The 14,941-nt window shown below is 44.1% G+C and overlaps 1 protein-coding gene across 1 annotated transcript; it reads right to left on the reverse strand.

Annotated features, from left to right (window-relative positions):
* Positions 1-487: 487 nt before the first annotated feature.
* On the reverse strand, positions 488-11,484 carry prdm11 (PR domain containing 11). Its single transcript, XM_070907991.1, has 6 exons — positions 11,456-11,484; positions 9,995-10,254; positions 9,829-9,896; positions 8,395-8,582; positions 6,723-7,244; positions 488-6,177 (listed from the first exon to the last, which is right to left on the reverse strand). The coding sequence occupies exons 1-6, from the start codon at positions 11,481-11,483 to the stop codon at positions 4,016-4,018; spliced, it is 3,228 nt and encodes a 1,075-aa protein (XP_070764092.1). The 5' UTR covers position 11,484; the 3' UTR covers positions 488-4,015.
* Between the last annotated feature and the right edge of the window lie 3,457 nt (positions 11,485-14,941).

Genomic DNA, 14,941 nt, shown 5'->3' on the forward strand with positions numbered 1-14,941 from the left:
GACTCAGGCCCATTACATAACACACAAACACGAAGAATACCCATAAAACCCTTCTGCCCTCACACCAAGACCTTTGAGGATTTGTCTTTGATCATATTTGAAAGATTTCACATCTTTATGGGAAAATGTGGTGTTTGGTTTTGTCAAAAAACCCAAGAGAAGAAGACAGATACTTTCTTTATAATAATCATAATGATGTTGTATAAATGTAAATGTAGCAATAAAACCTGGAGATTTGTGAAACTACTTTCTAATCTAGTTTTGTCTGGTGTGATATCCGCCCCCCCCCTGGCTCCTTGTTACTGCTCGGTTTGTATACTGAACCTGTACTGTGTTCTTTTGTTAATCAAATAAGTAGAAAAAACTGAGATCGACCGTCAGAGGGCTGAGGGAGCGAGTCAACAACGATGGTCACTCTAGAGGTGTAGATCACCCACAATGCATTGCAGTCATGCATTTGGTGCAAGAAAATACAATGACAATGCACTAATGAGCTCATCTTCACCCTTTAATAAATCTTACAGGCTCACGTGTTTAGGTTCACTCCACAGTCAGCAGATAGTTTCTTCAGAAAATCTCATTGATAGTTTGATATTTTACTGAAATATGTCATGTAACTGCCGTTAATATGTACGTATATTGTTCAGTTCAGCTTGTGTGATTTCTTTATTTCCAACATTATCTGTAAAGGCATGGAAAATGTGCTGTTTTGCAAGATATCATAAACCCATAGCAATATTAGACGATAATCATGATACAGATCACAAAGTGATGCAGCGCTGAAGACGTCTTCGCCTCTTTGAAATTAGTCTGCAGGTATTTCTGATGTGTAGAAATCAAATGCTAAGCCTACAGCTGCAGGTCAGGTGGTTCCATTTAAATCCCCCGCCAACTTCCCCTCTGCTCTCCAAGATGGCTGACAAAACTACTTCGTTAAAATGTCTTTTAAAGTGTATTTAAAGCATTCGAAACAGAAAAAACAGAGAAATCAAGTAAACACAAATTTCTTTTGGTTCATTACCAAAATTCATATCCAACTCCAGCAGTGAAAAGTCTCACAGTTCAGCAAATATCAACAACTTAAAGCGACTCCATCAGCTCTGGAGTCAGATTACAATCAGCCAAACGTTGGTACAAAGATGACCAGCCGTTAAAACACAGACAGTATAAGGCGGAGCACAAAATATTGGCATTCTTCGGTCAAATGTTTTTGGATTGAAACCGCAGCAGTAAAACTGAAATGTGATCAAACCAACAGTCTGTTTATGCTCTGATGAGCTCTGTCCTGCGCCTGAACCATTTAGAAACACACTCATCATCTGTCTGACATTACAAGCAAAACAGCTCAGGCAGCTTCCTGCATACAAACATTATGCGCTCAAAAACAGGTCGGGTTTATACAGTAATAACTGCATGCATACGATACAGACATGCACAACAAGTTAAGAAAAACAAAGGCATACAGGTTTTATCTTTCAGTGAAATGAAAGGAAGAGGATTCAACAGCTTTGAGCTAATCAAACATTAAGAAGTAGTTTGACACTTTAGAGGAATACACTTTCTTGCTGAAAGTTTATAGGAAGTATGGAGCTAGAGCTAGGAAGTGATTAGCTTAGCTTAACATAAAGCCTTGAAGCAGAAGGAACACCTCCAGCATGTAGCTCCCGTAAAACCCCAAATTGTTATTTTCACATTTCTATTTTTGTGTACAGATTAAAGAAGAGAGATATATTGTGCTAATCTTCAGAGGTGTTGGTGTGAGCCAGGCTGTTTCCAGTCTTTATGCTAAGATAAGCTAATCGCCCTCACACTCTAGCTCTGCACTAATGCTGCATTCATGCCATGTCAGCAGAACGGTAAGAACAGGGAAAATCTCCTGTTATTCCGACTTATTCCAAGATGGTTACCGCCATTGGTAGCCTCGCGGTCACAACATTTAAACAGCCTTCATTTGGAGTAGTTTGTTAACACTTTTAAATTAGCTGAACTGATTGTATCAGTGTTAATATTGGATTTAATTTAGATGTAACTGCCAGCAATGGAGGTTTCTGAAGTCATGTTTTAAGTGCTTTGTTGACATTTCCTGTAGTTCTTTACATAAATTGGGAGTTACTGTAGCTCTAAATTTCCTGATATCTTGTCGGAATTACAAGTCAAGGGCTGACATAAACAGCTTTTTGGCTGCTTGCAATTACAGTCCAAATGATATGACATTAATGCACAGACATGAGATTGATGTAGATTATCTAATCCTCCGCCACAAAGCGAATGAGCGTATTTCTCAAAATGTCGAAATATTCCTTTAATTTATCAAAGCAATTTGACCCAAATGTGGCTGTTTGCCTGCTGATGTCATCCTGTCTCAGCTCACTGACCCACCGTCTTACATTTATTTCAGCCATAAATACAGGCATTTAATTATAATTATAGTGTGCACTAAAAGAAACAGTTTAGTATCATGCAGTTTTTAAAACTCATTTGAATTATTTTAAGCCTGAGCTTTGGTTAAGACTGAAGTTATCCCACTAGAAATACCCAAACATGAAGCCGATACATCACTGAAAAAGAACATATTTCAAATATGTCATTTGCAGTAGTAAACATCTTAACATATATGGCAAAATACAGTATGGCATAGCAGGATAGCACCTTTTTCTTTCGGTTCTTGCATTCGATCATTATGGCACAATCAACAAATTCAAGAGAAAAATACTCTCCTTAAAAACAGGCTCAAAGGCATTTACAATATATACAATTTATACAATATATACAGTGTGAAGCAGGGTTGTCTGCATTTCTAATAGAAATATAAAGCCTTTATACATCCTTACACTCTAGCTTTTTCATCAGCTTTGTCAGGCACTACATGACTGAATATCCCATTGGCAAACAAGCTAAAGCAGAGAGCAGCTCAATAGCACAGACATTTAGTTTGACACTAACTAATTGTTCCCAAAGTATAACTGACTTTTATTCTGGCAACAAGTGCTTTATTATTCTATCTAACAAGTGCGGGCCACTCAGTGGCCCTCAGTTTGACAATGCTCCTCAGTGGAACGAGTCAGTCAGTCAAAGAAGGAAGGTTTCAGCACAATATCCAGCTGAACATGGACGGATTATGAGACAGTGGGCCTCTGGGCACTCGTAGTAGTTTAGTGTAGTCGTTTGTGGTTGTTGCGTCTTGTTGTGGTAATTTTGCATCTCTTTGTGGTTGTGTTGCATCTCTGTGGTCATTTTGTGTCTTCTGTAGTTGTTGTGTGTCTCTTAAGTTGTTTTTGCGTCTCTTTTGTGTCTCTTAGTGACATTTTGCAGGTGAAGCCCAGGGGGCACCCTGACCCCTTGGGGCCTGTGCCCGGTAGGTCTGTTCTGTAATCCATCCATCCAGCTGAACAGGGACTTTTGTGGTGTAGGACAGTGGTTCCCAACCTTTCTTGCCTGACGTACCCCCATAGCCCTATCAGTATCCCTTTGTCATACCCTTTTCATAGTTGCTAATATGGCTTTATGATATTGTTCAATGGTATTTTTTAGTAGTTTTGGCCACGTTTGCATTTGTACTACTGCCATTTGGAGTGACAGAAACTGGTTGCTTCAACCATTTACAGCATTTTTACTTTTAGCTTTTTGTTGTCTTTTTTCCAACTACTCTTTCTGCTGTCTTAATCAACTTACAATTGACTCAAGTTGGTGGAAAACTGAGGCATGTCTTGTGCAGTCAGACTACCACAGACAGATCAGCATCACACAGATTGGTAATCTTACTTTTGTACTAATTTTTCTTCTAAACACAAATATGTAGATATATATTGTCCAATCATAATTTCTATTTTTTCAAATTAGCTGAGCTTCACAATGTTTCCACGTACCCCCTGGTAACTGCAGGAGTACACCTCGGGGTACAAGTACCCCTGGTTGGGAATCACTGTTTTGAGGAGTGATGTTGCCTCACTTTGTTAGTATTAGTGTAGTGTTGTATTACTATTTTATTGTAGCACTACACCACTGGGTTTGCCTGTTAGATGTCAGGGTAGAACTCTGTGTTGACGTCAACACTGTGCAAGACAGACTTTTGCTCAGCAGCTGGCATCCTGTTCAACACCTCAGCTGACAGAGAGTAACTGCTGCCAGACTTCTCCTCAAACCAGCTATCTAACGCTCGCTTCCCATCAAAGTTAGCGATGGGCGGTCCGTTAACTGCCACAGTCAGCAGGTCGTTCATCTGCTCCAGAGTTAGTCGGGAACGATTGTTCTTACACATCTTCTGTAGAGACCCTCTGCCTTTATCGCAGCAAACTGTGGAACTGGGCAGGACCCTGACTACCTGCACAATCCGATTCAGCAGAGGAAAGCGCTGCTTGTACCTGCAGATGTGACTGATGACCTCTTTAAAACCGTTCATACCATAGTAGTCTGCTTTCAGATCCTTCCATTCCACCACCAGGCTGCCCCTGGCCTCAGTCCTGGCCTGGGAGCCCTCCCGACCCCCAGAGGGAATGGACTCCAGATGGCTGAAAATCATCTGGATTTCTTCCTCCCCATAAGCTTGTAGGTCCTCCCGATTGTGAGGCCAGGTGGACAGGTCCAGTACCTTGCAGGCTTTGGCAAATGAGCGGCTCTGCAGGTCCAGCCTCTGAGACAGGATGCCCTGGCTCCTGTTGCAGATCTTTTCTCGGATGGACTGAAACTTGGACTCTGCAACACGCAGGTTCTTCAGAGCAACGCCATTGAAACTTTCACGGAAATTTTCCTCAAACTCCTGCAGATACTCTCCGGGACAGTCCACCAACTGGCCAATCTCCAGAATGGCCTCCTCTATCTTGGCTTCCACCTGTGACACCAGCAGGTACTCTCCCTGGAAGGTGAAGGCTAATCGTGAGAGAACAGCTATGATGTCTAGAAGGAAGTAGATGAGCTTTACTGACTGATAGTCCATGAGGAACTGGAGGAGGGTAAGAGCGATGGCTGCAGCGTCAGCCCTTTGCGTCTGGCTGCTGATCTCCTTCAGATGGGCGACTACCTCCAGGTAATCTTTGATGAGTGCATTAAGGACGTTTGGTTCTCCTATGATCCATCGAATGGCTCTAATGTCTCCTAGGAACTCAGTCTCCTCTGACAGTGTTGGAGCAGTGGATCGCAGCTCGGCCATCATGCGAGGGGAGTAGCGGTAGAAACTGAGGAGCTGCTTGAGATTGTTTTCCAGATCTTCCAGGCAGGAGAGCTCCTTCCCACTGATGGCGTCTAGCACCTCCAGATGGGGCCGATGGATCATGATAGGTAGGCAGAGGATCCAAGGAAAAGTCTTTTGTACAGCTACGTACAGGTTGGCTCTCATTCCTGAAGAGATGTTGGTGCCATCTACCCCCAGCCCCATCACCAGCAAGTCCTGAAACCTAAGACCGAGGACACTGAAGGCGCGATCCATAGCCTGGAGATATCCGTCCACACTGGCCATGCTCAGTCTCTGCAAGGACAGGAACTCTGTGTTCGGGGAACCCTCATTGGTAATGAACTGGACGTAGACTGCCACCATGTCTGAGAAAAGGTCGTCATTTTGGGCATCCATTATGACACTTAGGAAGGGAGATAGGCGCATCTTCTCAGCTAGGTCTTCTTTTACAGCCCGAGCAATGTGGTGGATGAGGATCTGACAGTCTCCTTCATTCATGTACTGGTCCACCACTTTGAGCTCACACCTCTTCAGAAGCTCAGCCAGTGGACGGAGGTCGGAGAAGGGCCGTCCCTCCAGAGCCAGGTGGTACGCTGCGTTGAACAGCAGTATCATGTTCTTGCACATCTCCTCTGTCTTTTCTGGATGCATGCGCAACTTATACAGCTGCAGACACTTCTTATGGAGGTTGCTCTGGCTGTGGAGCTTGATGGTGTGGATCTTAAACTGCTTGGAGCCAATGATAAAGGCAGAGGTTCGGGATGACTGGACGGTATACTGGCGGCAAACGTGGCACCACATCTCATTGAGGGTTGGTGAGTAGCGAAGGAACCAGAACTTTTTCAGCCATTCCTGCTTGAAGCGCCGAATCCGTCGGCCACCTCCGGAGGAAAGCTTCGATGGGTCTTCTGGAGAAATCACAAGATCTGCAGCAATCGACTCATCAGCCGAGTCCATATCCTGGTCGTCTTCATCCAGAACCACCTGAGTGGGCGTCAATGGCTCCATCCCTGCAAAGAAAAACACTGAAATATCTCAACAACTATTGGATGGATTGCAATGAAAGATTGTTCTCTAGCACCACCAACGGGTCAAACTTTTCACTTATCAAATTAAATATCTCTAGAATCTAATAGAAGGATTGGCACCAAATTTAGTACAAATACTCATGGTTCCAAAACGATGAATCCTAATGACTTTGGTGATCCTCTGACTTTTCCTCTAGTACCACCAACAGGTTGACATTTGTGTTTTTTTTAAAGACAATGCAATCAGCCTCAGCTGTACTTTGTGTTCACTGCTAATTAGCTAATGTTAGCATGCTAACAAGCTAAACTAAGTTGGGGAACATGGTAAACATACCTGCTAAACATCAGCATGTTAGCATTGTCATTGTGAGCATGTTAGCATTTCAAGTAAAGCCTCACAGAGCATGGCTGTAGACCCAGTCTTGATTAAAATAAGTTTAAGATCTCAATGAAAAAACTGATATTCAATTCAAATACTCAATACTGAGGAGGTCCTGAACATCCAAACATAATTTTTCAGAACATACCTTGAAAATCTTCGATGGGGCCTTGCTCAGGGTGGGGCGGGGCCTGATCGTGTTGGGGTAGGGTCTGTTCAGACATTGGTGGACCGACCACGTGCCCCTGTTCTCCTCTGACACGGGACAGCTCCTCCTCCAGCTCCAGGATCCTCCTCTTCAGTTTGACACAGTTGGGGCAGAAGGAGGTGGAGGGTTCCTCACTGCTCTGGTTCTCCTCCTCTTTCTCTTCCACCTTCAGGTTTGGAACGTTAAAGCAGCTTTCAGAGGAATTAAACCCCGACCCGAGCACTGCTATTTTACACTCACTGGGGAGGGAAGACTGGGACCTGGACTTGCTGGAGTCCTCTAGAGAAGCCTCCAGGACGTCTTTGAAGATGAGGTCAATCTTCTTCCTCTTGGCAGGAGGTTGGCCGTCTGACTCCTCGCTGGGTTGTTTACTGGGGCTGGGTTTGCCCTGCAGAGCTGACTGCAGACAGGGAGATTTAAAGTCCCTCTGAATGTTGGGCAGGGCTGCAGGCTTCCCGGGATCTGGAACAAAACTGATTTCTTAGTTTTGTCAAGCACAAATGGCAACCACACATCACCACATTGAGCTCATGATTGCGATGGTTAGCAATTCAACAAATGAGGTACTTGTTCTAAAATTAAAGTGAAACATGTAAAAAAAAACAAAAAAACATCTCAGACTTGGAAACCAGTCTGGACTCACATGTCATAAACTTTTGTTTTGAGAGAATAAACTATTAACTGCTTGATCAGTGAGCTGCAGTCATGTTGTCAGTATGATAACAGTCTATGGATGATGAAAAATAGTAAATGTAGCCATTTTTGTGTCACACTAAGCACACGGCTCCCTCTATTGGCATGTCAAAAAAAGTCAAAATAAAATATAGAAAATACAATCAACAATGAAAGTGTATCGATCACCTAAACATTCTTGAGTTATGGTGTTTTTTCTCCTTAAAGGGCAGATACACCAGCACGCAGCTCTCAGTGTGACAGCAGCGCCACCTGCTGGAGAAGTGACTTCAGGGCTCAGGCTGGTATTCAGCTTCACTTCAGTTTGCCAAATACTGACATTCTGAGGACACTGAAATGGTACTAGTACATGAGTATTTCAATTTTATCCTACTTTATAGTTCTACTCCACTACATCTCAAAAAATACTGTACTTTTTACTCCACTACATTTATTTGACAAGTTCCTCTACAGATTAAAACATGACAACACATCCGATAAACTTCATTACAACGATTAATTAAACAAAACTTAAGTTAAGAGTCCACCTCACTGAGTCCACATCACCTGAGTCCAGCTCACCTGAGTCCACCTCACTTCCAGGTTACCTGAGTCCAGCTCACTGAGTCCAGCTAACCTGAGTCCACCTCACTGAGTCCAGCTCACCTGAGTCCACCTCACTGAGTCCACCTCACTGAGTCCAGCTCACTGAGTCCAGCTAACCTGAGTCCACCTCACTGAGTCCAGCTCACCTGAGTCCACCTCACTGAGTCCACCTCACTGAGTCCAGCTCACCTGAATCCACCTCACTGAGTCCAGCTCACCTGAGTCCACCTCACTGAGTCCAGCTAACCTGAGTCCAGCTCACCTGAGTCCACCTCACTGAGTCCACCTCACTGAGTCCAGCTCACCTGAGTCCACCTCACTGAGTCCAGCTCACCTGAGTCCAGGTTGCGGTCGATGCTCTCCTGAGAGACACAGTGAAGTCGTTGGATGTAGTCGTCGCTGTACCAGACCCTCAGCTTCTCTCCTGCCACCAGCGTCCGACACACTCTGAAGTAGATGTTCTTGCCGCTCTGAAACGCCGTCAGGTTCCTGTTGTTCTCATCCGACGAGGTCCGGACAAACCTGCAACACTTTCCATCATTAATCCTGTTTGGTATTTGTTCAGTAAAATGCCACAAATCCATATTCAGTGACCCGAGAAAGTTTGATTATCTAAGTCTTGTTTTTGTCTGCATTCCTAAAAGAAGACTTTTTGAAGAGGACACAGTTTTGTTTCATTAATATATAAAGAGTTTGTGTTCTTTTCACTGTAATCCAGGAGACATGTTGTGACTCAGGTGTTGTTTTGTCTCTGAACACTTCTGCCACTTCTTCAATGAGGGATTTCTTCAACAGCCTCCAGTGACGCGATGCTGTTCCCAGATTAAAGGTACACTTTCAACAATTTTCTTGTAAACAAACAAGGTTCTGTTCATCTCTACATTCAGTGTTTCTCACTCAGTAAACATGTTGAATTTCCTTCCTCAGGAAACATTTGCAGATTTTTGATCAAAGATCAAAGATAGTATAGTAATAAAGAAGTTAAACTCTGGAAATCAATCCAGTTTAATTTAAATATTTAAATAAAGCCCTTTTAACCTCAGTTGATGATTTATTTCTGATGAGGGTCTGTGAACTCAAATGTCATAAATAAAGTGAGTAACACTGATGGACAGCTGTTAATATTCCCCCCCGGGGATCAATAAAGTATTTCTGATTTTTAAACCCCAAAAGAAACCAGAACATGAATGAAAACATGAGCTCACTGAGTTGCATTTAATAAAACCTGCTTCTGTTTCTGCTGTTTTTAGTGAAAATGATGTTGATGTTCGTTCATTTGAGTCCAACAAAGCTGCACTTCACAGCTTGTTCGGTGTGATTCAATAAAAGGTAGTAACTAATACTACTACTAACACTAATGGTAGTATTTACTGTAATCATTTTGGCCACAATATACGTAGCATGAAAATGTGATGCTGGCACATCTGTACGAGCTCCAGCTGCAGACAGGAACTATGTTTGGATATTTTAATGCTGCCAGCCAATCAATTCAATTCAATTCAATTCAATTCAATTGGCTGAACAATTATTTTCATTATCAGTTAATTGTTTCATCTATAAAATATCATAATAGTGACAACAGTTGAAAATCCAAAGTCAGTTTACTGAGAAATAAAACAGAAACCTGAGACCAGAACCAGAGATTTCAATGATTGTTGTTGCCGATCAATCGACTGATCTTCAGCTCTAACATCCTGTTTATTGAATCAGTATAAAGTGCAAACACATGCAGAGTTTGATAGAAACTGTTAAAAAAACAGAGCATCACCTCATCCAGTTGGCTTTGGTCTCATCGCTGCCATCGATGGACTGATACGCGTTGTTAAAATCAACAATCTGATTGACAGAAGAAACAGACCAAGAAAACTAGTTCAGAACTGGACTGGAACAGGTCTAGACTGGTTCTAAACTGGTCTGGGACTGGTTGAACTTACTATCCAGGAAAAGAAGCCGGAGGATTTGTCCTTGCACACCAACTCTCCCTCGTATGGACCGAAGACCGCCCCCTTGGGGATAGTTGGATCCACGCAGCGAACATCCACCTCGTCTCCCTCAGTGAAGACCTCCAGGCCTGAAGGGACAGTGAGCGCCGCCCTGTTGGCCGACCCTGGGGCCGCAGGTGTATCAGGGACAAACAGCGGGGGCCCGTGGGACGGACACTCCTTCTGGAAATAGTCCTGACACTCCTCACAGACTGGAGGACAAATATCTGATATTTACAAAGTGTCATTTCAGCTTTTTGTTTTTACCTCTTCCAGCAGCTGTAAAGTACCGGTAAACATACAGGCCGTCTACAGAGATCAACAATATGGGATCAATTATATATGAAGGCCACATATAAAGGAATATAAAGCAATAAATCATGTTTCAGTTGGTTTCTCTGTAGATGACATTTCTGTCTATGAATGGAGTTAGTAAAGAGACAAAACACTTCACAGAGACCAGAGTTTAATGTCTACTCCTGGATTGTCCAATCATAGCTTAGCAACCGTAACTAGCAACAGCCAGTGTTAGTGTCACAGCCCAATGGGACCAGCCCACCCCCAGGTCTGCTCCTCCATCCCCCCACAAACGCTCAAAAAAGTTTTATTGATGCACATTTTAATAGAAAATAACACCTGAACAAAATGCTGCTGAATAAGTACAGCAGTGCTTTGAGCTAAATGCTAACGTTAGCATGCTACTGCCAGTCAGTGTCTATAAACAGTCTATGACAGACCCCAAATATATCAGCCAAGAAGGAGCTGCAGCACCTCAGAACAGGGGAGCCAGGACCCCTTCCTGGAGCCAGACCTGTCTGCCTGCCAGCGTGTCTGCCTGCCCCTCTGTCTGTCTGTCTGCCTGCCGGTCTGCCTGCCTGTGTGTCTGCCTGCCGGTCTGCCTGCCTGTGTGTCTGCCTGCCTGTCTGTCTGTGTCTGCCTGCCTGTGTGTCTGCCTGCCTGCCTGCCTGTCTGTCTGTCTGTGTCTGCCTGCCTGTGTGTCTGCCTGCCGGTCTGCCTGCCTGCCTGCCTGTCTGTCTGTGTCTGCCTGCCTGTGTGTCTGCCTGCCTGCCTGCCTGTCTGTCTGTCTGTGTCTGCCTGCCTGTGTGTCTGCCTGCCGGTCTGCCGGTCTGCCTGCCTGTCTGTCTGTGTCTGCCTGCCTGTGTGTCTGCCTGCCTGCTTGCCTGCCTGTCTGCCCCTCTGTCTGTCTGCCTGCCTGCCTGTCTGTCTTCATGGTCCCCTCAGGATGAACTGTAGTAACTCTGGTGATCCTCTGACTCTTCATCAGCGCCATCATCAGGTCAACATGTTCATGTGTCTGTTACTTTGGTAGAACTGATGACGTTCACCAGCCTCAGCTGGACTCTGTGTTTACTGCTAGTTAGCTAATGTTAGCATGCTAACATGCCCACTCACACCAGAGATCCAGCGGCGGCTCGCTCATGGTGGAACCATGTTGGTAGAAATCCAGCACGTCGTCCACTTGATCAACGCTCTGCAGAGACACAACAACACAGCACCTGTTCCAGCCGGAGGAACCAGTAACAAGCAACAGTGCACAGGTATAACGACATCACTGATACATGCTGAGGAGCTTTCCCTGTCAGTGTGTAAGAAATCTCACAGCTGCAGTGTGTTGTGTTTTATATTGAAATATTTTTGGAACAACGGATCAAAGGAAAGGTGTCAGCGGCTCTGCAGCTCCAGTCTTTTAGAGTCCTTCAGCTTGTTGTTTTGGTTTTACAACGTTTTAGCCCGACAGATATGAGTTTTTATTTCTGAGGCAGATGCTGATGTCGATATTTGGATAGAAGTATATCTGCTCATTTATTGGTCTAGCTCTAGTTCTGGTTCAGGTTCACTCTCGGCTCCTGGTCTACCTGTCCTGTTCACTCTCGGCTCCTGGTCTGTCTGTCCTGGTTCACTCTCGGCTCCTGGTCTACCTGTCCTGTTCACTCTCGGCTCCTGGTCTGCCTGTCCTGGTTCGTCTGTCCTGGTTCACTCTCGGCTCCTGGTCTACCTGTCCTGTTTACTCTCGGCTCCTGGTCTGCCTGTCCTGGTTCGTCTGTCCTGGTTCACTCTCGGCTCCTGGGCTACCTGTCCTGGTTCACTCTCGGCTCCTGGTCTGCCTGTCCTGTTCACTCTCGGCTCCTGGTCTGTCTGTCCTGGTTCGTCTGTCCTGGTTCACTCTCAGCTCCTGGTCTACCTGTCCTGTTCACTCTCGGCTCCTGGTCTATCTGTCCTGGTTCACAGACAGCAGACAGACTCAGAGACCAGCTGCTGAACATAGTGCAGCATTCAGCAGCTAAGGAGCCAGATGTTTCCCTCTGGAGGTGGAGGAGATCAGAACCAGAGCTAACAGAGAGAGAATACTCAACAGAAAACAACACAGACAATCCTGAGAATGATTAATTATTATTATTATTTTTTAAATTGATTAATTATTTCAGCTGTGATCGTAAGAGAACCTCATCAAAACTGAATATATTTCTGGTCTCAGCTGTGATTCTGGCCTCATGATGCTCTGATATAATGACTTTAGAGACATTATCAGACGCCTCCTTACAAAGACTTTAATTATTAATGGACAATAACTGGATTGCATTCATCTGTATTTTGTATAAGGTATCATTGTGTTTCCCTGCTGGTCTGAGGTCTGGAGTCTCCTCGAACCAGAAGACACTTCACAAACACTGGAAACTAAAGTTGCGTCTAATTTGGCGCCTCCGTGATATCAGATAATCTGTGGAATTAGCGGATTTCTGTTTAATTAGCGGCAAAATTTTAATCTGCGCCACAGTTTCTCTGCTCGGTTTCGATCTGCAGACAACTGGCAATCTGCCTGCTGTTTTCGGAAGCCATTTTCGCTGGCCACAGTGGCTACTGACACAGACCCACCTTGTGCAGAGACGCAGCGGGGACACGGACCCTCTCTCCCGGGTGAAGCTCGTCTCTCACCTCCCCGGCCGCCGAGCACCGACCACCGGCCGCTGCCTCCGTGGCTGCCCGCCGATGCAAAGTTTCCCGTTAAATTTTGCAACGACTCAGTCGCCTCGTCGAGCTTTGACCACCATTTTTCATCACAGGAAATGACATGGAAAACGGAAGAAAGCAATTGCGCAAAAATTAAAGTTAACAGAGTGAATTTGAGGGCTGAGTTCAGGACGACAGGACGGAGGCGGATTCACCTTCTCTCGGCTTTAGATGTGCAACCCGGCGGGAAGAAAAGTCTGGAGGCTTTCCACTGTTTCTGAGGAGAAAGCAGCGGATACTACTACTACATACACGAGTACTACTACATACAGGAGTACTACTGCTACATACACGAGTACTACTACATACAGTAGTACTACTGCTACATACACGAGTACTACTACAGGAGTACTACTACTACATACACGAGTACTACTACTACATACACGAGTACTACTACATACAGGAGTACTACTGCTACATACACGAGTACTACTACATACACGAGTACTACTGCTACATACACGAGTACTACTACAGGAGTACTACTACTACATACACGAGTACTACTACTACATACACGAGTACTACTACATACACGAGTACTACTACATACAGGAGTACTACTGCTACATACACGAGTACTACTACATACACGAGTACTACTACATACAGGAGTACTACTGCTACATACACGAGTACTACTACATACACGAGTACTACTGCTACATACACGAGTACTACTACAGGAGTACTACTACTACATACAGGAGTACTACTACTACATACACGAGTACTACTGCTACATACACGAGTACTACTACAGGAGTACTACTACTACATACACGAGTACTACTACTACATACACGAGTACTACTACAGGAGTACTACTACTACATACACGAGTACTACTGCTACATACACGAGTACTACTACATACACGAGTACTACTGCTACATACACGAGTACTACTACATACAGGAGTACTACTACTACATACACGAGTACTACTGCTACATACACGAGTACTACTACAGGAGTACTACTACTACATACACGAGTACTACTACTACATACACGAGTACTACTACAGGAGTACTACTGCTACATACACGAGTACTACTACATACAGTAGTACTACTACTACATACACGAGTACTACTACATACACGAGTACTACTGCTACATACACGAGTACTACTACATACAGTAGTACTACTACTACATACACGAGTACTACTACATACAGGAGTACTACTGCTACATACACGAGTACTATTACATACAGGAGTACTACTGCTACATAAACGAGTACTACTACATACACGAGTACTACTGCTACATACACGAGTACTACTACATACAGTAGTACTACTACTACATACACGAGTACTACTGCTACATACAGGAGTACTACTACTACATACAGGAGTACTACTGCTACATACATGAGTACTATTACATACACGAGTACTACTGCTACATACAGGAGTACTACTACATACAATAGTACTACTACTACATACGAGTACTACTGCTACATACACGAGTACTATTACATACACGAGTACTACTGCTACATACACGAGTACTATTACATACAGGAGTACTATTACATACAGGAGTACTACTACTACATACACGAGTATTACTGCTACATACACGAGTACTATTACATACAGGAGTACTACTGCTACATACAGGAGTACTACTACTACATACACGAGTACTACTACTACATACACGAGTACTACTGCTACATACAGGAGTACTACTACTACATACACGAGTACTACTACATACACGAGTACTACTGCTACATACAGGAGTACTACTGCTACATACAGGAGTACTACTACTACATACACGAGTACTACTACATACAGGAGTACTACTACTACATACACGAGTACTACTGCTACATACACG

The sequence above is a fragment of the Enoplosus armatus genome, chromosome 6 (genome assembly GCF_043641665.1).
Source record: "Enoplosus armatus isolate fEnoArm2 chromosome 6, fEnoArm2.hap1, whole genome shotgun sequence".
Lineage (NCBI taxonomy): Eukaryota > Metazoa > Chordata > Actinopteri > Centrarchiformes > Enoplosidae > Enoplosus > Enoplosus armatus.